We start from the raw sequence: 24,312 nt of genomic DNA on the forward strand, positions 1-24,312 counted from the left end.
AAGGTCTACAATTAGCATTCATGTGCCTACATTTTTTTTACTTTTTTATGCGAAAACTGTGCTAAAATATTTTGCAGTGCTTTTTATGCTGTGTTATGTTTGTTTCTATCTTATTTCCCACTCCTTCCTAAGGCCTCAAATAAGGCTGGCAGTATCCTCGAAATAAATAAATAAATAAATATGTGGGACAGATATTGCGCCATTTCTTTTCCCCAGAAGCCAATTTTCATTTCATGCTAGAAATGTATCTCTGCAGCCTCTGCTGTCACTGGTTGACCCTACCAGCTTCAATTAAAGGTTCCCCTATCTCTCTGATATTTACCGTCTCGTTGCGTCGACCATACTGTATCTACCGACCAACTACCGCCACGCAATGCGATTTTTCAAGTTTTGTGACCTTATTTCAAAATGTTCACTGAGAGGGAAGTCCTCAGCAAGTCCCGCAGATTTCCCGATTCTGCCGTCTGTTTCCAGACGTACTTCGTTCTACGCGGAGATGTCTAGATTTGGTACGGAAGTACAATCGGACGCTTGTCGGGCGCCTTTTGTCGATATGTAGTAGTTTAGCAGACAATGGAGATCAAGAGCACATACATAGGCCATTGGCTTCAAAAGCAGGAAAATTGCTGATGAAGTGCCAGCAGACAGCAGTTATTGCCCTTCGCTTGGAACTTGCCTTGGAGGCCACTAGTAACGCTATAGCGTTAATCTCCCGCTCCGCAGAAAATCCGGCGTCGTCAGCGGTGGCGTTTTGAACGGAAAAGCAGGTGGCTCCACCTGCCACCTAGGTCAAGTGAAACTGACGTCATCAAAACCTACACACCTTGGTTTGGTTTATGGGGGTTTAACATCCCGAAGCGACTCAGGCTATGAGAGACGCCGTATTGAAGGGCTCAGGAAATTTTGACCACCTGGGGTTCCTTAACGTGCACTGACATCGCACATCACACGGGCCTCTATAGAATTTCGTCTCCATCGAAATTCGACTGCCGCGGCCGGGATCGAACCCGCGTCTTTCGGGCCAGCAGCCGAACGCCATAACCGCTCAGCCACCGCGGCGGCTCCTACACACCTTGGCAGGTGGCAGTTAAATTAATGACTGGTCGTGAAAGAGCAACCTGGGCCTTACAAGCCCCACAGGTGGCTGTGTTCGAAACAGCCACCTGCCGGCAGTGGCGCATCGCTTAACCGCTGCATCTCTGCGCCAGGAGTAGTATGAGTACTCCGCGTAATCTGTGATTGTGAACTCGAAATGACCAATTCCGAAGTATACAAGTCCAGCTTTCTCGGGCGAAAAAATTGGAAAACACTCTTACGGAAATATTGAAGGTAATGGTCCATTATTCTGATATGTTGCCAAATCTTTCTTTTAATGTGTTTACATCGATCGGACCCAACAGTTAAGACTGCCGTAAAAAACCAATGGCGAACGTTTTTGAATAATAATAATAATAATAATAATAATAATAATTGGTTTTTGGGGAAAGGAAATGGCGCAGTATCTGTCTCATATATCGTTGGACACCTGAACCGCGCCGTAAGGGAGGAGATAAACGAGGGAGTGAAAGAAGAGAGAAAGAGGTGCCGTAGTGGAGGGCTCCGGAATAATTTCGACCACCTGGGGATCTTCACGTACACTGACATCGCACAGCACACGGGCGCCTTAGCGTTTTGCCTCTCGAAACGCAGCCGCCGCGGTCGGGTTCGAACCCGGAAACTCCGGACCAGTAGTCGACAGACAGACAGAAAAACTTTATTGAGCAAGTGAGTTTTAGACCCAGCTGGGTCCCTGGGCCACTGCGCGGTCCCGCACTGCATCAAGTAGGCCATGCCGGGACATGACGTCGGCAGCCCGAGTCACCGCAGCAAGCTGCGTTGTCGGGTCTGCAGACATAAGCAGGACCTCCCAATCCTCCCAGCTCGAGATGGCGTGCTGTCCCCGCGAGGGAGGGTCAGCAGGGCAGCCGAAAAGGATATGGGAGTGTGGCGTGGGGGTCACCGCATAGGGAGCAGCGCCCTAACCACTGAGTCACTGCGGCGGGTTTGACGAAAGCAAAAACGTCTATAGAAAAAAAATACAAGACTGCCGTCGGGTGATCTGCGGATATATTGATTGCTATAGTGAAACGTTAAATTATACGACGAAATTGCGTTCATAAAGGGTTTCCCGCTCAAAAATGCTTTTGTCCAGAATTGCTGGGTGTGTATGGGTCTGTATAGGCAGAACCTATGGAACAGAGGAGTTGCTGAGTGGGGGGATCTCTAATGCTATCTCATTGTACTCTTAAGGGCAGGTTAAGCGTTTGGGGTAAGTGTACTGTGCGATGTCAGTGCACGGTAAAGGTCCCCAGGTGGTCGAAATTATTCCGTAGCCCTCCACTACGGCACCTCTTTCTTCCTTCCTTCTTTCACTCCCTCCTTTATCCCCTCCCTTACGGCGCGGTTCAGGTGTCCGCAGATTTATTATACAGATACTGCGCCATTTCCTTTCCCCAAAAAACAATTATTATTATGTACCAAAGAAATATGTGCCAGGTGGCACTTCGCCCGCATAACGCGTGTTCGGGCCATAGCAAGCTGAGGTCACTGCCGGCGTTCACCGAGCGCTTGCGCACTCTCTCCGAAAGGAGGAAGGCGCAGTTTTTCACAGCACATTTGTTATATCACAGTAAGCTCCCTTACAGAACACTGCACCAATCCTCAGATCTCTGTAATACCATAGCCCTACCGCAGCACCTGGACGCTGGCTCGCGCTGAGCTGTGCACGCGTAGCCAAGACTATATACAACGTCCGCAGCGGCGCTGTGGTGGCGGTGAAAACTTTATAGGACGCTCGCGGGGCGGACGCCAAGCAAAGAGTTACAAAAGCTCACTTTCATCGGCTGCCACGGTGGCTGAGTGGTTATGGCGCTCGGCTGCCGGCCCGAAAGACGTGGGTTCGATCCGTGCCGTGGCGGTCGAATTTCGATGGAGGCGAAATTCTAGAGGCCCGTGTACTGTGCGATGTCAGTGCACGTTAAAGAACCCCAGGTGGTCGAAATCTCCGGAGCCCTTCACTACGACGTCTCTCATAGCCTGAGTCGCTTTGAGACGTTAAACCCCATAAACCAAACCAAACCATCACTTTAAACGCTCACGACAGAGCACGAGGGAGGATGGGCAACTCGACTCGGGTGCTCCTCGCTTATTTCTCGCTCGCGACCTCTCACTCGCCGAAACAATGCCCCAAACGCCACTCGGAGTGAGCAATGGGGACAAGAGGTCGAAACCTTAAGAAGGGAAGTGAGGCTGACTGACAACTAGTCTCAGAAGCGCTTTTAATACCAAAGCACCTGCCCTTTGTGCAGCGCTAGTCCGACACTCTCATATGTCATAGGGGCGCCAGGCTGAGCTGCAACATTTACAGACACCGGACACGACACACGAGCAACAGGAGGTACAAATGACCAGCATCGCCTAGTTTGGTGAGCCAACGAACGCTCATTCAACTGGTGCGCTCGTCGGTCAAGGCCGCTGGGGTCCTGAACTGAAGACTCCAACCACCAGCTCAAACCTTTTTTTTTTTTTTTTGTAGCGAGAGCTACACTGGGCTACCAGTCGAGCCTTTCGCGGTGCATGGAAGAGGCCAGTTGTGCGCATGCGCCGTTACCATGGCAACCGGAGAGGAGCAAGGTGCAGCGTGCGCTTCGCCGTCGCCCGCTCCGCCGTCGGAGCCGAGCGTGACGTCACGCGGATAAGCAGTTGTGCGCATGCGCCGATACCATGGTAACCAGGGGGACCCCACAGCTGCGCCGCGTTCTTCGTCGCTGCACGCCGCTTTATCAAGCGCATCATTGCGTATAAAAGGCGGAGATGTAATCGGCGTCTGTATCACAACGTTTGACATGCATGCAGAGGAGAGTCCAGCCGCTGCTAAACGGTGGTATACACAAGACAAGATTAACTCTTCCGATCCTGAGGTTGTCGCCTCGCAGGTGGCTACTCAAGGAAGACAGAATGAGTGTCAGAAGGCGAAGAGAGCAGCAGAGACGCCCGAACAGAGAGAGGAACGCCTTACCAAACAGAGATGCCCGATTGTCAAGCGTGATAGACGGCGCATAGCAGCCGAGATGGAGCCTGTGGAAGGCGTGGCCCATTGGGATAGGCTCGGGATGAGATGAAATAAAAATTCGATGTCTTTTGTGCACCCTGTTGACATTGCGAATCGCGTCCTCCATTCCGCCTGTATGCAAAGCCAGCGTACCCGTGACTGGAAAGGCCCAATGGATTTCAGTTACATTATTTTCACAGCCGGTGAACGTACCGCAGAATATCCCAACACCGTCGCGTGGTGTGCTCATAGCAGTCGCGCTTTGTTGCTCCGTTCTTTTCGTGCGCAAAAAGCAAAGAGTTTCTTCAATATAGTTTCTAGTCCAAGTCCATGTATCCCAGTTAGCACCCAAAGATTACAATGATACATTCTTTTTTGTTTTAGGGAAGTGTTATTGCAATTTTTTAATGTCCTTTTCTTCTAAAGTTTTGGTAATGTTGCAGATAAACATTCGAATAACCTTCCCCTAACACTAAATGATTTAAACAACATAAATTTAAAATTTAAATACTGCATTCTCAAATAGTGAAACAGCCCTGCACAAGCTTGCAAGCCTGCTAGTTGCGACCGCACACAATATCTAACAAAATAATAGGGCTGTGTATGCGGTCTGCAGTGAGTACTAAGAGGTGTGGTTGGCAAAGTACTGCTAGTTGAAAAATGTCCTTGCTGTATAAGAACAGTGGGAAAAGTTCTGGGAAATGGTGCTTGAAATATATATATGTAATGTTGTCTTATAGTAACGAATCTATCATTATAATAATGTTTAGAAGACTATTAAAATAGTGTTTACTTAGAACATTAAACTAATGTTTTCTATATAACTGATAACGTTATATGTTAACTAACTTTTAACATTAAAGGGATGCTTTAAATTTTTTTTGTTAATAAAATCCGATAGTTCGGCACTTCGTGGCTTTGTTGCCGCTTGTCCAGCAGCGAAAGGTGCATTTATTGTCAAGAGATTTGGATTCGAAGTTGCAGAACTTTTTTCGCCACACTGATTCAAACCCGGGACATTCTAATGACGAAATAGGAAAAAAACGGTTGTAAACTGGTGGAAACGCGGACTCCGTGATTGCCGTTATTCTAGCGGCAGCCGAAACCAAAACTACCGCCGGCCGGGTACAAGGGTGCACACGAGTGCCTTTTGCGTTTCGCCTCCATCGAAACATGGCTGCTGCGGTCAAGTAAGAACCCAGATACACCGGCTCAGTAGATGAGCGCCTTAACCACTAAGCCACTGCGGCGGGTCACCGAAAATACATACAAAGTCGTATCTTGGGGTAAAAGATATGCTTCAATTCACCATCGCGTTTTAAAGGCTGGTTATCCACTAATATCCACCACATGGGACACCCACTTCAACACTAAAACCGGTATAATGGAGATGCAAAAAGGTTTTATTGGCTATCTCAACAGCAACAGGTACAAAATCCAGTCAAAAACTGCTGGAAAAAGACAACAAAAAAAGAAAATGTCGGGGGAGGAGCAAACAAACAAAACTCAACAAACAGAAACCCGCGTGCGGGCTGGTGGTGGTGGTGTGCGCCTGCATCGCTGTGCCTCGCACCGGCCCCGTCGGCCTCGCCTTTTCTCTCGCATTCTCTCTCTCTCCAAGGATGCTTGACTAGAACCCTCAACAAAAAGATACATATCCCACCACCAGACCTCTGGGGCCGCGGGCAGCCGCCGCAGTGAACTGCGCACGCCCACGTTTGATTGCAATCTGAGCTGCAAGCTTGAACCGTGCCCACACAAACGGTTCGCAGAAACAAACAAGACCGCCTTGACTCCAAGACACCCAATAAAGAAAGGCTCTGCTCGATGCTTGCAAATTATCAACAATAAAAATTTCAATTCTCAACGACAACCGTATGTATTGCACTTTGCTGCGCAAACACATACTCCACCTCAGTAGTTCTCTACAGTGCAGTGGAAAGCCACACGTCCTCTACCAGTAGGGAGTGTGAATGCCTGCCAGGTCATGTATATTTGCACCTTGTCGATTGATAGTCGTCTACTCGGGTGTACCGATTCAAGAGACTATAATTATGACCGAATGACATAGTAATGCAATAAATAACAAGAGGCTGCTAAATATATGGACGTTTCTGAAAGAGGTGAGTTTTGAAGGCACTAAACTTCACAGCAGAAATGTGTGCATGGTGCAGTTCCAGCACACCTAGCAGTGCTGCCAGCACACTGGCAACTACTGAGATGGAGTATAATGCCATTTCATATGGCTATTTCACTATTTTTTTTTTTTTCCAGAGAAAGTACTGCCCGCCCATATTCAGTGACAGCTTGTCTTGGCATTGAAGGGAAGGCTACAAGGGCACAGCGTCCGTAGCTATTGTTCTGCCAATAGTTCGGCCCCACAACGGCATGCCTGGCGTCGATGGTGTAGCTGGCGCTATCTATGGACGCTTATTGTAATTATACGTGCCTAGCAAGATTGTTGTGATCAAGAAAACTTTTTTGCAGTGACAGCTACATTACGATAGCATTTCGAGCCTTCAGCGTGGCGGTGGCACGTGACCATCCACGTGGTGCGGAGCAGCTGCTGCTGCCGGCGAAACCGAGCTGCAACAGCTGTTCGCATGCGCCGTGTCAAGTGGGACGAAGATGGAGGAACGCCCAGTGAAACGGAGCGGCGAAAGATTGACTTTGTAATTCGACTGAGCAAGTTCCACTCGGCCAGCTGAAGCTTTCGCGTCACTCCATGTTTAATCAGAGCTAAACCACGGCCAATTTTTTTTTCTGACTTTCTAACATTGTGATAGAAATATGGCTAAAATAACAAATATTGACAATATATGATGTTTTAAAAGAGAACTAACAACTGCAAGCAGGGACTATACTTCACAGTGTAGAAAGAGGGGGCGTGTTTCGGCTTTGTAGCTTCCGCTCCATTGCCAGAAAAAGTTGTCACAGAGTATAAACCAGGACACTGAATTTCAATAAAGAACGATAAACTGAGGACTGTTTCACATACTTCTGGACAACAACGGATGCAGCATTCTCAGAGGCCAGATTCGTAAAACTTTAGTACTTGAGATTGGTTCAGGACTAGCTGGCACCTTAGCAACTGGCCCATCAACTCTTTCCATTGGCCAGCACACTAGCACCAGCCAGTCGCTATACTCCGTTTCATACATCAGGTGCCACGCTGTGAAAGGTAGGGAAGTAGTCCGGACGGGAAAATAAAGGGAAGGGCGCGTTACTCCGCACTTCTTCTGTGCCCGAGTGGTCTATGGCACGAGAAAGCGACAGCATGTTGTCAGCAATAACAGTGCATTTAATCAAGGTCATGACAAATGTGTCATGTGGTAAGCCTACAGGCAAAGCATTTGCTATGGTTCGCTCACCACAAATAACGCACTGCTTTTTGGTCGCGGATGCAGGTAGCACAAGCAAGAGCGCTAGCTCTGACAGCGTTGCACATGATGTTTGAAATGGAGTATAGTTGACCTCCCATATAACCAGTTTTGTGAACCTGGCCCCAAGCTTTCAGGCTGACCCCCGTATGGACATGACGCAGAACCAGGGCACTCATGTTAACCAATGATTTGCCAGATGACTACCAACAATAACAGAATATTCGAGCAGGGCTTCATCGAGGTCCCCTGCGTCAATGCCGGTAGGTAGGTTTGCCGTCAGCAAAATACAGCTCGCAGCAAACAAATGCAAGGCCACACAATCTGGCAACACCATGATGTTCGGGCAATTTTGAATGCCGAGTGCAGTAACACAGTGAGGTCACAAGGATGCAATGAGGGGCACACCATAAGTGAGCTTTATGCAAGAGGCACTAGCGTGAGTTTTAGTGAGACATATAGGTAGGAGATTTGGACATCTGGCAAAGGAATGAGGCACAGAGGTCGCATGAGGTCCTGGCTGTTGCACCATCCTAGTTAAAAAAAGACCAACCAAAATGGGACAAACCATCTGCAACCAATTGGAACCTGACTGGTCTTGATTCCCTTTCAAATTGGTTCTGATTGATTCAACTGTGCTTTGGCCCATTCCGATTGGGTCTTTTTTAACTGGGTTGGTCCATGAGGGTCGCGAAGAAAGAACAGTGTTGAATTAAGGATCTGACAGCCACAATCTGTCTGATAAAGCTATACATTTCAGGGGTGGACAGCACTTTTTCACAGCCTCCTAGGTGTCCTATCTGTCTCGGCCATGCATGCTCGTAGCATGTACCAAACATGACCGCCCTCTCAATGCATCCTGGGACATTGCATGGTCACCTCGACAGCAATGGTGTACAGCTTTCTGTGAGAGCATTGAAATGTCAAACAATGAGAAGTCATTTTCTCTCCCCTCTTCTGTTCCTTTTCACACTTCCGATTATTTGTGAGATAAAAATAAACAACTCACACTAAACACACCACTGGTCAAGCATACTGAAGGTGCCCAACTTTTGTTCAGGAATAAGCACTTTAGAAGTGCAGCACTAAGATGGGGCAGTCAACCCTCACAAAAATAAAGGAAATCTGCTGCACTGAAATATCTTCCCCTGCACCTTATCAAATGCTGAAAAATCAGCCCATTCTATTTTGTGCTTAATATAAATCTAATGTTGCCTTGCGGCTGCGAAGTTGTCATAAAACTCGTACTATCTTCAAACATTTATGCAAGTTTACTGGCTCAAAGAGCACCATTGAGGTGCAGGGCTTCACATTAAAAAAAAAAAGTGAAGAAAAAAAACAGCACCTTGCCCGAGAGGTTTAAAGGATAAATCTTAAAATTTGGCATGCGCATCCTCGGCATGCTTGACCGGTGTCACTCATCGAGAATGCTACACGTTCTTAACTTTCTGAGCACAGCTAAAAAATAAAAGGACAGCCACCGACCCTACTAAACAGACTAAATTGCCCAAACAAACAACACTACGACTCCAAGGTTGCAGTGAGCTGCGGTTGTGACATCGGGAGGTGTGGCTGGCTTATTTGTGATGGAGAAGAGCAAAAGATGCCATTGGCCTGCATTACCTGCACCATTTGTTCACAAGTGGGTAAATAACATGGTCTGACTGCTTACACTTCAGTTGCCAGTCATCAATTGGCTCTACGGACTGGCTCTAATGTGTGGATGTCCCCTGCACTTAATTGTGACCATGTTCTCTTGCGAATCCACGGCAACAACGCCGGTGGAACGGACTTTTGACAATTCTGCGTGCCTTAGAGTACCTGCAGTTATGATTACTGTCTAGACGGAAGAGCTCTCTAAGGGCAAAGCAATAGAAATTTGCTACAAACACATTAATCCAGCAGTTCTTCACTAGCATCCTATCCTGTGCTTTCCTGCTTTCATACCTACTTTCTTGTTTCACTGTTGCGTACCGAGACAAGTCATGCCCCACTGAACAATGGAATGTCATCTGTCTCAAAAGGACACCGAGGACTAATAGAAGTTGACCTGTATCAATAGACTACCACGTGCTAATCACAAAGAGGCCACTGCCACTGAAAATAAAGCTTTCATAAGCTAGAAATGACAAAAAAAAGAAGTACAGGTAGTGCCATCCCCGGCTGATTTTGCAACTAAATGCGTGCACCGACACTTATTTTGGGTCGCGGATCTCAACGGCTACACTATGCCGCCTTTAACTTCAGAGCGACAGCATCCTATCCTTATCGGTAAGGATGGCACGAGCTTGAATCGACTAGCGGGAAGATTTTCTAACCCAATTTTCTTGCTGATAAATACCGTCATTTGCTTCCAAACAAACGTTTACATAGCCAGTAGAGGACAGAGAATCAATTTTTACTGAAAACAATAATGGGATGGAATTGTCCTCAGGGTCCTTTTAAAGGCAGCACTTATCTGCTACTGGCCTTTTCCATAGCAAAGCACACCGCGTCGTTTGTGGCGTCAAGTGCTTACGTGAAGTGCATGCACGAATAAGATTACCGCTCAACCTGCTCATGCAACAAAGCGGAAAAACATGCTTCTACAAATCTGCACAAATCATGACAATGCACTAAGAGCTTGAATGTGACCAGACAAGGGCCATATTGTGTGAATAAAGCATGCATTACTAGTGCATCAGCTTCGGGTTTCCCTTCTGACCTCAATGCGCATAATCAACAATGCATTAGTTCAGTTAATTCTCGAAAATCGATTGCGAGGCACCCTTCTGAGATCACAACAGCAGTTCACTTTCAACCTTCCACATATCTATTCCCCCAAAAGCATTTCAGGGTTCCCACACTCACAGCAGCCAGATAAGGAATTAGAGAACATCAAGTTGCACTGTGTCTAGAAAAACATTTGATGGTCATGAAAAAAAAAAAACCAAAAGACACCATCTCGGGCAGTGATGCTTGGAGCCAGACAGCTTCTCAAACGCTTACACTTGACTGACACGGTTCTGCACCAGAGCCGCAGGTAGTGAAATCAAAACAAAAAAATGACATTCCCTGCTAGAATGGCAGTCTGTGCAAAAAACGCACCCTGGCAACATTTATGTGCGCTTCCTTTCAAGAATGCAGTTTGGCTTGCAGAGAGCTTTGGCAAAGAGTGCGAGTCATGAACACTTCAAATGGCAAGCAGAACCGACTGCAGTTAATGTGTGCATCCCCTACAGACAATTAAGAATCCTTTGCCAACACAGCCACTGCCACCAGATCCACTGTGAAAGGTCTTTTCCTGCTTGAGACGTTTTGCCAAGATGCAAACTTGCTCCTACACAAGCATTTCCTCAATGCGAGCCCTCAAAGCTAGCTCTACTTGAGAGCACTTCTAGTGGTGTCTATGCTTTTTAGAGCCTACGGAGCTACAATCATGGAGTACCCAACAGCATAAACCCTAGCAGCATTCGCACAAAACTAAGCAGCACAGAACCACTGAGCTATTTTCAGTGTCTTTCCGTGTAGCAGTGCCAAGCAGCTACTCAATGGCAGTCGTAAGAGCAGAGTTGAAGCTATGTGCATCGAAGAGCTATGTTAAATTTTCTGCCCATTTGCCATGGCCCATCAACTTTTAAGGTGAGCCGCGCACATGTGCCAGCAATTTCTTGCTTCAATCAGAGTCTCCCTTGCTCAGCACTTAATCTGCATTAAGTAGATATAAAAAAACCTGTTGAGAAACACACACACACACCTTCTGCAACCCATCGCAATCACCTGTGCCTCGGAAAAAAGTGATCTAAGTAAAAACTCTGCCTTTAACTAGAAAGTGATCATGATAGATGCGTAAGTAGCAGCGCCGCTACAAGCAAACAGAATTATTTTTACAGAAAATGATGAGATGAGAGATCCTAAGCCTGTACAGTGTTCAGCGGCATGTTTTTAACAAAAAAGATGAACAATGCAGCTTTGAGCGCAATGACGATCAACGATATAGCTTGCACAGCTGATGCTATGGGGGTTAATAAGCTAAAAAATGAGCCCTCTAAGCTACATTCGCAAGAGAGCGGCGAGCTTGTAAAAATAGAGAGTGCTCTAACAAATCTAGCACCCGTGCTCTAGGAGCAACCAGCAATTTGGCTGCACCATTTTGTTCGTTGAAGCGAGAGACGTTGAGCTCTGGAAGCTTGAAATGAAAGCTGCAGAGTGGGCATTGTGCGGGCCACGCCTTCTGTGGGCGCCAACGGAACCAAACGCCGTTGACCAACACCGCTGTGACGCGATAGTAATGAGAGCTTCCCCTCTTCCTTGTCCTCTACGGCTCTGGTGCAAACACTCCTCCTTTCAACTCGCTGTAAGTTTTCACACCGGAGGCCCTACGGCGTAATGCAGTCTTGCATGTTTCTGTCTGCACCTACACACACACACACGCGAAGCCTAATACATCAGGGGTTGAAGTAGAAAAAAAAACAGGCCCAGAGGAAAAAAAAAACAGAACAACAGACTGCAAAAAGCAGCAGCAGTAGCAGCAGCGGCAACATCATATTCTACAGAGATTCCTGTAGTTATTAAACAGCAGGCTACAGAACAGCTTTTGGGCTTTGTTTTAGTTATTTTTTTTCCGTGAGCGCACCGGTGTAAGTGAGCGGACGAGCGTGCCAACGACACACAAACAGAAAGCCCGTCAGTGCTGGCATTTTGCATATGGCGCTAGACTCGCAACATCTTTCAAAGGCACGTCTAATCTAGCATGTATCAACAGCAGAAGAGCACAGGAGCGCCCCTCGCGTAAGGCTACGGCGAGAAACGAAATTGGCACACACACTCAACTTGGAAGGGCGGGGGGAGGACTGGCAGGGGGCGCCCTCTGGATATTTTGTACTAGCGCCCTCTGCAGGCAAAAATGGGAAGTGGAGGGGGGGGGGGGGGGGGGGGGGGGGGGGGCAACAAGCGAAACAATGGCACTGCGCGGCCGCGGACGGGCCGCCCCTCGCAAAAAGGCACTGAAAAACTAACCTGTCGCCAGAGCGCGGCGCAAAAAATGAACAAAGCACGGCGGGAGCGGGGCAGCGGGCGACGCATGCCCCCGCCTCCCCAGCGCAATCATTATATATTATGTCGCTCTGGCTGTACACATGGCCGTATATACAGAACAACGCAAGTGCGTAAATGTGTTTGTCTGTGTTTGTGTGTGTGCAGCTGAGGAGAGAAAAAAAAAGATTAAAAAAACACAGTCGGTCTCGCCCCACTGCAAAGAGACGAGACGCGGCAACGAAGACGATGATGCACCGGGCTTTCTGAGCGCCGCTGGCTCTATGTACAGTGACGATGTGTCGCCGAGCTAAATTATTGCCTCAGGTGTGAGCGGGGCATGGCCAGCCCTCTAAGGGGTGGGGCCCCGGTTGCATAGATTTGTAGAGCAAAGTTTTGTAGGCATACTTGTGACTCTTGAAGACTTGCGCCAACCACTAAACTGGCTACATGACAAAAGAAAAAAATAATCCAAGAACGGAAGGCTTGCACGTCATTTCTGCACATGCCACCTGCAACGCACGTTGCCTATTCTCGTGTGTGTTTGCGTGTACAGGCATGTGTATATATAGTATATATAATATGTGTATATATGTGTGTATATAATGCTATAACGTTGTATATATAACTGTCTCTAGCGTGGAGCTTGTAAAAAAGGCCCTTACTCCGGTCACTCCTTTTGAAAAAATGAGCTACAGAGCAGCATGTCTAAAAAGGGCTATGGTACAACGATCGAGTCTCTGCCTATCACAAGAGAAACCACATGTCTTGTCTTTCTTTTCTGGCCTTGGCACCCGGGCTGGGAAGAGAGGGGGATCCCTTGAGCAAATGGCTCAGGACGGCTTGGACGCCTCTTCGGCTTCTCCGCTGGCCACCGAGAAGAAACGTTCTGCGAGAGAGGTCAAACAAGAGGCAACCAACACATCACCAGGTGAACTAAGAAAGCTTATAGTAATGCTTGGTTAATAGACGCACTAATGAGACCAGTCACTTACGCCAAAGAAGTGTTGCCTGGAGCCTGGTCCAATGTTAGTGAGACAACTGCATAATCATGCACCAACTAAAATAATTCTGAATTCTACATACAACCCGAGGAAGTGCTGTTAGAAGTACTGGAGGCATCTCTCGGGGGGGTTGTACGGTGGATGCAGGCCATACTGGATGCAGCGCTATGACAGGGGCACAGCAATGCACTTACCCCCCACTTTTGCATGATTTGCAAGCTGAACATTCCTACGCATATCGATACACATTTTTACATGCTCATAGAATGTTTGCAGTGGTTTACAGTTATCTCCCCTGTTAATTTTTGTACTGTCAACCCACAATCATCCATACCACAAAATATTGACAATATTTATTTATTCATTAGCACTCTTTAAAAAAAATATAATGTGAATGTTTTCCTGCCTCTAACCGGGTGCTGCCCCGGGGAGGGGGGGGGGGGGCACCCGGGGAGGGGGGGGGGGTGCCTCTAACCAAATGTCTACACATGCAGCACAATGTGAGAGCTCGGCGATGATTCGTGTGCAACATTGCTTTTGTTCACAGACGCAGTTGTAGCATTGCTTAACAGTTATCCTACTGCCCTCTTCCAGCCCCTACCCTCCTCCTTTTCAAATATTCTACCCCTCACACCTCTTTCTGTCCTTCTCTCCTACCCATATTGTGTTCCCTCAACCCTTCTTCTCCCAAAGTCCTACGCTCCCCTCATACCAGCCTGCGATTCTCCTCGCTGTGAAATATCTGCATCAACGCTGCGAATCTGGAAGATTGAGCCAGTAACAGCTATTGCTGTAAAAAACATGAAAATATATTAGGCTTTTAATGAGACAGTATTAGAGTCTTCGTCTCACCAAATCCCCGCCAATGTCAGAGGCAAAATTAACTGATTGGTTGAAAGAGGTCACCTGACCTTGCAGCATCATCACAATCAGCCCACCACGGCATGTGGCAATTGTATTATAGATTGGTTGAGAGAGGTCACGCGACGTTATCATAACACTATCACAACCTGCCCACCATGTTGCGAACAATCTAGTTACTAGACAACTATCTAGATTAAGAAACGAAAAAAAAAAATGTGACATGCAAATGTCGGCACCGTCACAGCATAGCGAATACCTGCTTTTGCGGCTAGCGGTCCATATATGTTGGGCGATGGAAATATAATTGCAAAAAAACTGACCAAAGCACATACACAAGTTGCAACAGAAACTGCGACAAATGTGAAATCCAATGCTGTCGCAAATTACTCTCAAGGTGACATGACGCTTAGTTTTTTGAGTGATAATTTACTGAATTATCTTTCAAATCGTATGGAGCAAGCTCTGCACTGAAGCAGGGCATGAGGACACAGTGCATGGGGACACAATGCATTTTATCTAGCAACACATCTAGATGAAAATGTAAATTGGTTTTGAGGAAAGGAAAGAGTGCAGCAACTGTTTCACTTCTTGGTGGACCCCTCAAATCCACCCTGAGGGAAGAGATGAAGGAGTGAGTGAAAAAAGAAAGCGAGAAAGAGGTGCTGTAGCGGAGGGCAGGGAATAATTTAAAGTGGGCTCTTTACCATGCACGGACATTGCACAGGCCATATTTATTGTGCGAGAGAATGACCCGCGAACAGCGGCAGCTCACCATCATCGTGGGGCGGGCCCATGAGTGAGTTGTCGGGCGGTGGTTGGGCCCCAGCAGGGGGCAGCAGACCTGCCATCATCTGGTAGTCCATGTTCTCGTCAAGCGCAATAAAAGGCGGGTTCCAGCGCGGCGGCAGCGGCGTGGGCGTCGTGGTCGTCCGCGCCGATCGTGGAGACGCCAGCAGACCCCCCGCTCCAGAGGGGCTGAGCACTGTCGACGACAGCGTGGATGCGCCACTCCCAGCTGTGCCCGGGTACGAGAAGAGCTGCACGCAGAGGCAGAAATGTTAAGCATGCGATGTAGCCAGCATTTAAAGTAAGAGGGGGAGTCTCAGACTCCCCACTAGTACTAGTGAAAGGGGGTTTGTGCACAAATAGATCACGAGAAAGAGTTCACGGCGGGGTGACACAAAACGGCGAGCAGAACGGCGGGCAGCACCGACGGCCAGTCCAAAACCAAGCAATCTCGTGCAGTGCGGCGGCACTTCGTCTTTCATCGGCGCTTCGTCAGTGATCTGCCTATGTGGCATCAGGCGCGGCCGTCATGGTTCGCTACAATTGCCCCGGGAACGAAGAGGAGCCACCCTGGTGACCTATGGCAAGGACACGAGGAGCAGGTTGTAGTAGGTCTTCAGGCGGCTGACGTGGACAGTTGCTCAGCCGCGATGGCGCAAGTCCGAAGAGGGGTTGAGCGGCTCCACGATGTAATTCACAGGCGACGTTTGCTGGACGATGCGATAAGGACCGTGGTATTCTGTACGGAATTTTGACGACAATCCTGGTGGTGTGCCTGGAACCCAGAGCCAAACTAGGGATCCTATTGGAAAAACGTGTTGCCGGTTATCGTTATCGTGATGATGCTTTTGGCGGCCTTGGGATGCCGATGTAAAAGAGCGCGCCAACTGGCGGCATTCCTTCGCATGCTTTGCGACTTCGGAGAGGGGCGTCCACTCGGAGGCGTCAGGAGTACATGGTAAGATGGTATCCATTGTGGACGACGGCTCACGCCCATACAGCAGGAAGAAGGGGGTAAAACCGGTGGTTGACTGCGTGGGGATGTTGTACGTGTACGTCACGAAAGGAAGGACAGCGTCCCAGTTGGTCTGATCCACTGCGACATACATCGTGAGCATGTCTCCGAGAGTACGATTGAAGCGCTCGGTCAGCCCGCTAGTTTGGGGATGGTAGGCAGTGGTGGTCCAATGTACGATGCGACATTCGGTAAGCAGAGCTTCTATGACGTGGGAAAGGAAGACGCAGCCTCTGTCACTTAGGAGCTCGCGCGGCGCACCGTGTGATGAACAAAATGATGCAGCAGGAAGATCGCAACTTAGCGGGCAGTAGCAGCAGGAAGGGCGGCTGTCTCGGCATACCGGGTGAGGTGGTCGACGCCGACGATAATCCAACGGTTCCCAGAGACTGTACAAGGAAGCGGGCCGTAAAGGTCAACGCCAACGCGATCGAAAAGACGTGCCGGGCAAGGGAGTGGTTGCAATTGGCCAGTCACACGAGGAGTGGATGTCTTCCGCCGCTGACAGGCGATGCGAGATCGGACGTATTTCCGAACATAGGCGTACATGCTGCACCGATAGTAACGCTGAGAAAGTCTTTTGAATGTTTTCACCACACAAGTGTGCGCGCACTGAGGGTCGGTGTGGTAAGAGGCACAAATTTGATATCGTAAATGGCGGGGAATCGCGAGAAACCAGCGCCAACCATCAGGCATGTAGTTGCGGTGGTATAGAAGGCCGTCCCGGAGGGCAAAGTGCGGAGCTTGATGCCGCAATATTCTTGAAGGTGCAACGTTTTGTGACGAAGACACAGCGTCCATTAGGGAAGCAAGCCACGGGTCTTTCCGCTGCTCCGCAGGCATATCAGCGATGGTAAGAGACGAAAGCACGGAATCTGCGCCGAAGAGCAGGCAGCGTCGCTGGGAATGGGAGACCGAGACAAAGCATCGGCGTCCATGTGCTTACGGCCGGAACGGTAGATAACGCGGATGTCAAACTCTTGAAGGGGAAGAGCGCATCGAGCGAAGCGACCGGATGAATTTTTAATAGACGATAACCAGAAGAGCGCATGGTGGTCTGTGACGACATCAAACCGGCGACTGTACAGATAGGGCCAGAATTTCGTTAGTGCCCATACAATAGCTAAACATTCCTTCTCCGTGACGGAATATTTAGATTCAGCTTTGGTGAGCACGCGACTCGCATACGCAACTGCGTATCTTCAAACCCATCTTTTCGCTGAGCCAAGACAGCTCCAAGGCCGATGCCACTCGCATCCGTATGGACCTCGGTAGGTGATGTTGGGTCATAGTGTCGGAGCATTGGCGGCGAAGTCAAAAGATGGCGCAGGATATTGAATGCTTCGTTGCACTCGGCCGACCAGCCAGACATGTCATTGTTTCCGCCAAGTAGGTTCGTCAGCGCAGCAATGATTGACGTGAAATTGCGTATGAAGCGCCGGAAATAGGAACACTAACCTATGAAGCTTCGAAGTTACATAAGCGACATAGGTTTAGGAAATTGCACCACAGCACGGAGCTTGGCTGGGTCAGGGAGAACGCCTTCCTTGAAGACGATGTGCCCCAAGATGGTCAACTTCCGAGCCGCGAAGTGGCACTTCTTGAGATTCAGGTGAAGGCCGGCATCAGTCAGGCAAGTCAAAACCTGCCGTAAGCGTGCGAGGCGAAATCGGCGGAAAAGACAACAATGCCATCCAAGTAGCAGAGGCATGTCTGCCACTTGGACTTCTGCAAGATGTTATCCATCATCCTTTCGAATCTGGCGGGCACGTTGCACAGACCGAACGGCATCACATTGAACTCATAGAGGCCGTCGGGTGTGACAAATGCTGCCTTTTCTTTGTCACGTGCAGCCATCGGTACTTGCCAGTAGCCGGAACGTAGGTCAAGGGAAGAAAAGTACTCAGCGCCTTGGAGGCAATCAAGAGCATCGTCGATGCGGGGAAGAGGGTAACTGTCCTTGTGGGTAATTTTGTTGAGGCGGCGGTAGTCGACACAAAATCGGATTGAACCATCTTTCCTCTTTACAAGTACCACCGGCGAAGACCAAGGGCTGTGAGACGGACGGATGGCACCCCGGTGTATTATGTCCTCAACTTGTTTGCTAATCATGCGGCACTCTGCCGCCAACACACGGTATGGCTGCTGTCAAAAAGACTGGTGAGATCCGGTCTCTATACGATGAGTGACGGTGGAAGTCCAGCCTAAAGGAGTGTGAGCGACATTGGAGCAAAACGTGTACAGAAGGGCTGAGAGCTGCGTCCGGTGGGCAGAAGGAACAGCGTCGTCGGGCAATAGATCAAATGCCGAATCGGAATGAAGAGCGTTGATGCAGGAACTGCGGGAGGTCACGGGGGCATCCAGGTCAGAGAGAAAGAAGGTGGGCAGGTTAAATTGAACCAGGAGACTCGCCATGTAGCAGGGTAAGCGGGCAAGGAGGTGGATTGTATGTAAGCATCTTCGTGAGACTTCCGTGAACATCGAGAACAGCAGACAGTAGTGGCAGGTTTTTGCGGTGGACAAAGGAAGAAGATGGCGTAAATAAAACGGTGACGGCCGGTGCTGTAGGACACGAGAAGGATACAAGCGCTGAAGCCTCCGGAGCGACATGGATGGCTTCAGTGACAGTGAGCTTCTGCGGACACACGAAATGGAGGTCGTCGGCCAGTTCGTCACGCAATGCAGAAAATTCTACCTCAGCACGTGCGCAGTCGATCACGGCGTTATCCCACCCGAGAATCACGTCGTGGGAACAAGACGGCAGGACCAAGAATTCGACACTGTACAAAATGTCAGGAATGACAACCCGCACTGTGCATGTGGCCAAAGGTGCAATCCTCTCTTCAGTTGCAGTGCGAAGCGACAAACCAGAAAATGATGTTGTCACTTTACGTAAGCGACGGCATAGTCTCTCATCAATCACTGACACAGCAGCACCCTAGTCGACAAGCGCGGACACAGGCAGACCATCGGCAGAAACCACTAGAATGTTCGTGGGAGAACGATGAGGCCTTGAACTGTTCGAAGAGCACGCAGTTCTTGCCTCTGGAACTGCGGAACTTAGTTTCCCTCGTCAGCGGACATAGGGCGATGGCTCATAGGCGACAGTGAACGGCAACGTGGGAACAGGGATCGACGGGTCATATACGAACGCTGGTCGGTGACGTACGCTTCCAGAGGTGGAGCAGTCCGAAGCAGCTGAGGTGAACCGGCAGAAGGCACAAACGCTGGAGGGGCAACCATGCGGCAACGACAGAGGCGGGCCACGCGGCCGGGGCAACCGCACGAAAAGCATATAGGACGATTGTCCGGTGTGCGCCGAGGGTTCTAATGTGGCGAGGAGGGAGGATGAAGCAGGGCCGCTGGTGGGACCGGTGCCGGACGCAGGACAGGCTGACTGGGTGGAAAGGGCACAGGCCGAGGCCGCCCAGCCACGGCGGCGTACGTCAAAAGCGTCGCCACAGGATTGGAGGGGCTATAACGTGCGCGGCTTCGGCGTACGGCAAAGGAGGGACGAAAGGAACTTCAAGCAGGGTAGGAAGAGCCTCGGCGACTTGTTCTCGGATGACGCGTTGAAGTGGAGGCACAAAAGGAGAGGCAGTGTCAGGACTCAGGTGAACGAGAGAGCTGATGAGCAACTTCTTCGCAAACAAACTGCTTTATCTGGGGTAACAGTGGCAACTGGTCGGGGTCAGACGTCAAAGCCGCCAGAGGCTCCGGGTGCGAGAGTGGAGAGCGAGTGAGAAGACGGCGCTTGCGTAGCTCGTTGTAGCTCTGGCATTGGGCAATGACATCGACGACGGTTGCTATATTTTTGGCCAGAAGCATCTGAAACTCGTCGTTGTCGATGCCCTTCAGGATATGATCGATCTTGGTGCGCTCCGGCATCGAAGAATCGACACACTTACACAGGTCCACCACATCCTCAATGTAGCTGGTGAAATTTTCACCAGGCAGCTGAGCCCGAGCACGTAGGCATTGCTCGGCGTGCAACTTGCGCACCGCAGGCCAGCCGAAGACGTCGGCGAAATTCTGCTTGAAGGCGGACCACGATGTGATGTCAGCCTCGTGGCTGCGGTACCACAGATTCGCAACGTTCACGAGATAGAAGATGACGTTGTTCAGTTTGAGGGCATCATCCCATTTGTTATGGGTGCTGACCTGCTCGTACGAGGCTATCCAATCCTCGACGTCATGGTCCCCGGTACCACTGAATACAGCAGGATCGCGCTGGCGCAAAGCTCCAGCGCAGACGACGGTCGGCAGCAGTGCGGCAGGACTGGGGCCGGAATCTTCAGGCATGGTGATGACCGGAAGCGTACGGCTTCAAAGCTGCACGACGTCAGCAAATCCCCACCTCCACCAAGTGAAAGTGGGTTTGTGCACAAATAGATCAGGAGAGAGAGTTCACAGCGGGTGACACAAAAAGGCGGGCAGCGCCAACGGCCAGTCCAAAACCAAGTGATCTCGTGCAGCGCGGCGATGCTTCGTCTTTCATCGGCACCTCGTCTTCATCGGTGCTTCGTCAGTGATCTGCCTATGTGGCATCAGGCGCGGCCGTCATGGTTCGCTACACTGACAAGGTATCAAGACGCCCCCCCCCACGTGCCAGAACATTTGAAATCAGCTGAAAAAGCTGAACAAGTGTCTGCAGTTCCAATAAATCTCGTTGGTAAATAAAAAAAATAGCTGTAAGGCCCACGTCCCTAATTCAGACTGCCAGTCTATTCAAACTCGCTTTTTGGCCCTGTCAACAAAAAGTGCATTAAAAAGGCTCCCATTATTTTGAACTCACAAAATAAGAACAAAATTTTGTTCTCTCTGAAGCTTAAATTATTGAGACTGAACTGTTATCAAAAATAAAGAAAAGCATGGGCACTGAAGAGGAAGGAAGAAACTCGGACAAACACGCAATCCCAAATGAAAACCAAACAGCACAAAGATAAAGATGACGGAAAACTAAAAACTACGGCCCAACTTTCAATCTGGAAAACATTTACTTCTGTTTAACATCAAAATATTATATTATAAAATCATAACATATTTCTCAAACTAAAATGGCATGTTAAAAAGAAAGTAAAAAAACACAACAGCCTTCTTACGAAAAAGACTTCGATGCAAAGGACTACGGGTAAATGGGACTGCATAATGGCATGAAACACGCACTGACGTAGAAATTTAACTGTGACCATGTTTGAAAGAAACCCTAATTTATATAAGAACATAAATACATTTGAACTGGCTAATACTGCACATTGTACGATTGCAACAATGTTCCTTCTTATTCTATAAGAAAGTGTGGACATCTGTTTGAAGCATAGTCGAACAAAAAGGAATGATCTTTAAACCATCTTTGTGATAAAGACATGCTTAAAACAGCAATTCTGATCTTCCAGTATGTTTTACTGAACAGCTGTCTGCAGATGGATGAAAGGCCTAAATATGTTGGACCACACTAAATATAATCACCAAAATTTGAGCTTTTGAGGACCATGGTGAAACACTTTAGCCACTCTGCCACTAAGCGACCAGTTCCCATATATATTCGAGTAAAAGGGCTACCCTCATGTAAGATCCTCATCCCCAACTCTGCAAACGGTATTAAAAAAATGTGTCAGCCAAAGGAATTCTCTCTCGCCCGCACAATTTTGCTCGCATGGCAAGTTCCGCTAGGAGCGAATGGAATGATCAGCTCACCTGTCCCTGTGAGTGGATGTGGCCAAACGTGTGCTCAGCCGACCGGGCCAGAAAGGGGCTGGACGAAGACCGGACCGTGGCGGTTACGACCGAGTCACCCCCACCACTGCAGGCACCTGCAGAGGCAAATGTTTTATCAGCATGAGTACCCGATCCAACAAGAAAAACCAAAAATTAGGGGGTCTCACAAGAATAAATGGGGGAGGGAAGCTCCACAGGCTGTTTAGTAGCATGGTACAGTAGTAACCCATGTTTCGAGCAACCTGGAACCAGTTGCGAGAGAGTGTCAATGTTAACTTTTTGACACGCTATGTGCACAATTGTGTTCGAAGCGAACTTGGAAATTTTTCTGAAAGTGGGCTGCACCTAGCAGCACTTTCTTTGTTTCAGGTGAATTGCACATCCTTCATCTCACAAATGAGCTGCTTTTTTTAATGCCATATAGCGAACGCAGTAAATAATATATTTCCCAAAACAGCCAGCAGGATATCACGTCGACCATCCTTTCTGAGCAGACATATTTTGCCACCAGTAATGACATTATTTTTTTTCTTAATTTCAAGCATAATGTGCACCTTCGAAACAGAAATATTTTCATGACCCTTTGAGTGTTTACCTGAAAAGTTGTGACGTTTCGATGTTGCAACTTTCATCAGTTATGACATTTTTTACGAAATTTTGCACACCCCTGCAAAAAATCAACCGCCAGTATCTTGAGCTCAAAATCTGGAAAATTTCTTTCTTAGGCCTGAGTATACTATTTAGACGGGAAAATATTTCATTTCGATGGAAACAAAAAATGCCACCATGTCAGAGGGTTAACACACAGCAGAAACCGTGGTGGTTTGCAACTGCGTCAGTCCTGATATCTTGCTAAACTACCTGAAGTTTTCTTGTTCAGGTGCATCAATGTATGCCGTGTGTTATATGTTGAATCTGTCAAGTAAATCCTTTTGCATTTTGATTGCATGCTAATTCTTTTCCGTCATGCATGAACCCCAAAAGCGAGAAATTTGGCTGAATCCTGTATATAGAACTATAGTGAAACCTTGTAAATGGGTAAAGAATCATAGGTGAAGAATCATAAAATATTAGTTTGATACTGATGAAACCTGTAAAATAAAATTTTGCTAAAAACTCATGCTGGAGAAGCAAAGTTTAATCAGCGAAAGAACGGCAACTGGGAGAGACCTTTTTCGAAGCCACTCACAGTGATTGCAGGGGCCGCAAAAAACTGAGCGGAAAATGCCAGCTATGGCGGCTTCCTCGCTTTATAGTGGTGTTGCATAAAAAATTGGATGTGAGGGTGAACGTTGCTGCCGTTTTCACCACCTCCGGACCATGTCTAGGTTTCGAGGCACTATCTACATGTGCAAGCAGTGCAGACAGGTGTAGACCGCTTGGCAACCAGCTGTTGTCGCCGCTATATCTTTTGTGGCGCTCTTGGCAAATGCAAGGTAAAGCCCAAACCGTGGCACAAACTCTTGCGCACCACCCCTAGACACACGTGTAGTGAAGCAAAGCCTGCTGCCTGCCATCCGAGTAGGCACAGCTTGGCACTCGCCAGTTCGATTTATCCATTGTATGGAAAACTGCATTCCACATATAAAGTAAGAAATGCATGTGTTTTTGAAAATATTTAGGAACAATTCGATGTAGCTAATAATGCACAATATCCGCATTCATTATAAAGAGGCTTGATAGGACTGTAATTTCTGTCTCTAAGGCTGGGGTTCTCAGTCTTTCAAAGGGATCCTGAGGATAAACTGAAATTAGCCTATATCGAAGACTGTGGAATTCTAAAGACAAAGAAACTACTCTCACCTAAAACGCATCTTTTATAAGGCAGAAAAGAAAAAAATAAATGAATGAAAAACGTGTTGCCATCACTGGCAGATTTCACAAGTAAACTGCGTGCACCGACTCCAAATTTTGTGTGTGGACCCTACAAGCAAGAACATGCCATGATTCACTTCAAAACAATGACAACCTGTCTTTCTAGGTACGGGAATCATGTTTTTGAATCGAACGATGAGAAAATTTATGAAATAAATTTTCTTAGTTATAAATGCTTTTTTTTTTGCTGCTTAGAAAATAAAGTGAAAATATGAAATGAAAATATGATACATCACATTGAGCACCACAATATAGAAGAAACGACGATTTATAATTTTCATTGCACATTGAAAATTGCATAAGACACGATCAGACATCTGATGTGACAATTCTGCTCAAGCAATCAGATTTACCTTCGATGATTACTCTGATGCTTTTACTCTATGCTGAAGCTGCACATACATGACGGAATTTTTCTGGAGGAATGCTCGCATAAAGATGAGTAGTTCTAGAATCGTTCGTGGTAGGTAAGCCCAAGAAGCCGATCTGCTTCAAGAACGAGCCCATTCCGTTTCATTAGCACAACTAAAAGACCTGGATTTCTGTGTGTGGGGTAAGGAATTTCAA

The 24,312-nt window shown here is 48.1% G+C and overlaps 1 protein-coding gene across 8 annotated transcripts in view; it reads right to left on the reverse strand.

The window, feature by feature from the left end:
• Nucleotides 1-5,472: 5,472 nt before the first annotated feature.
• The window catches only part of NfI (Nuclear factor I), a 73,955-nt gene continuing 55,115 nt past the window's right edge, over nt 5,473-24,312 (reverse strand). For all 8 annotated transcript variants that reach the window (XM_077644453.1, XM_077644451.1, XM_077644447.1 and 5 more), the window contains 3 exons: nt 21,850-21,965; nt 15,124-15,388; nt 5,473-13,372 (listed from right to left, as the gene is read on the reverse strand). In XM_077644453.1, the coding sequence (XP_077500579.1) occupies nt 13,317-13,372; nt 15,124-15,388; nt 21,850-21,965 (437 nt within the window). In that variant the 3' untranslated portion in view covers nt 5,473-13,316. The remainder of the gene's footprint in view (nt 13,373-15,123; nt 15,389-21,849; nt 21,966-24,312) is intronic.

The sequence above is a fragment of the Amblyomma americanum genome, chromosome 11 (genome assembly GCF_052857255.1).
Source record: "Amblyomma americanum isolate KBUSLIRL-KWMA chromosome 11, ASM5285725v1, whole genome shotgun sequence".
NCBI lineage: Eukaryota > Metazoa > Arthropoda > Arachnida > Ixodida > Ixodidae > Amblyomma > Amblyomma americanum.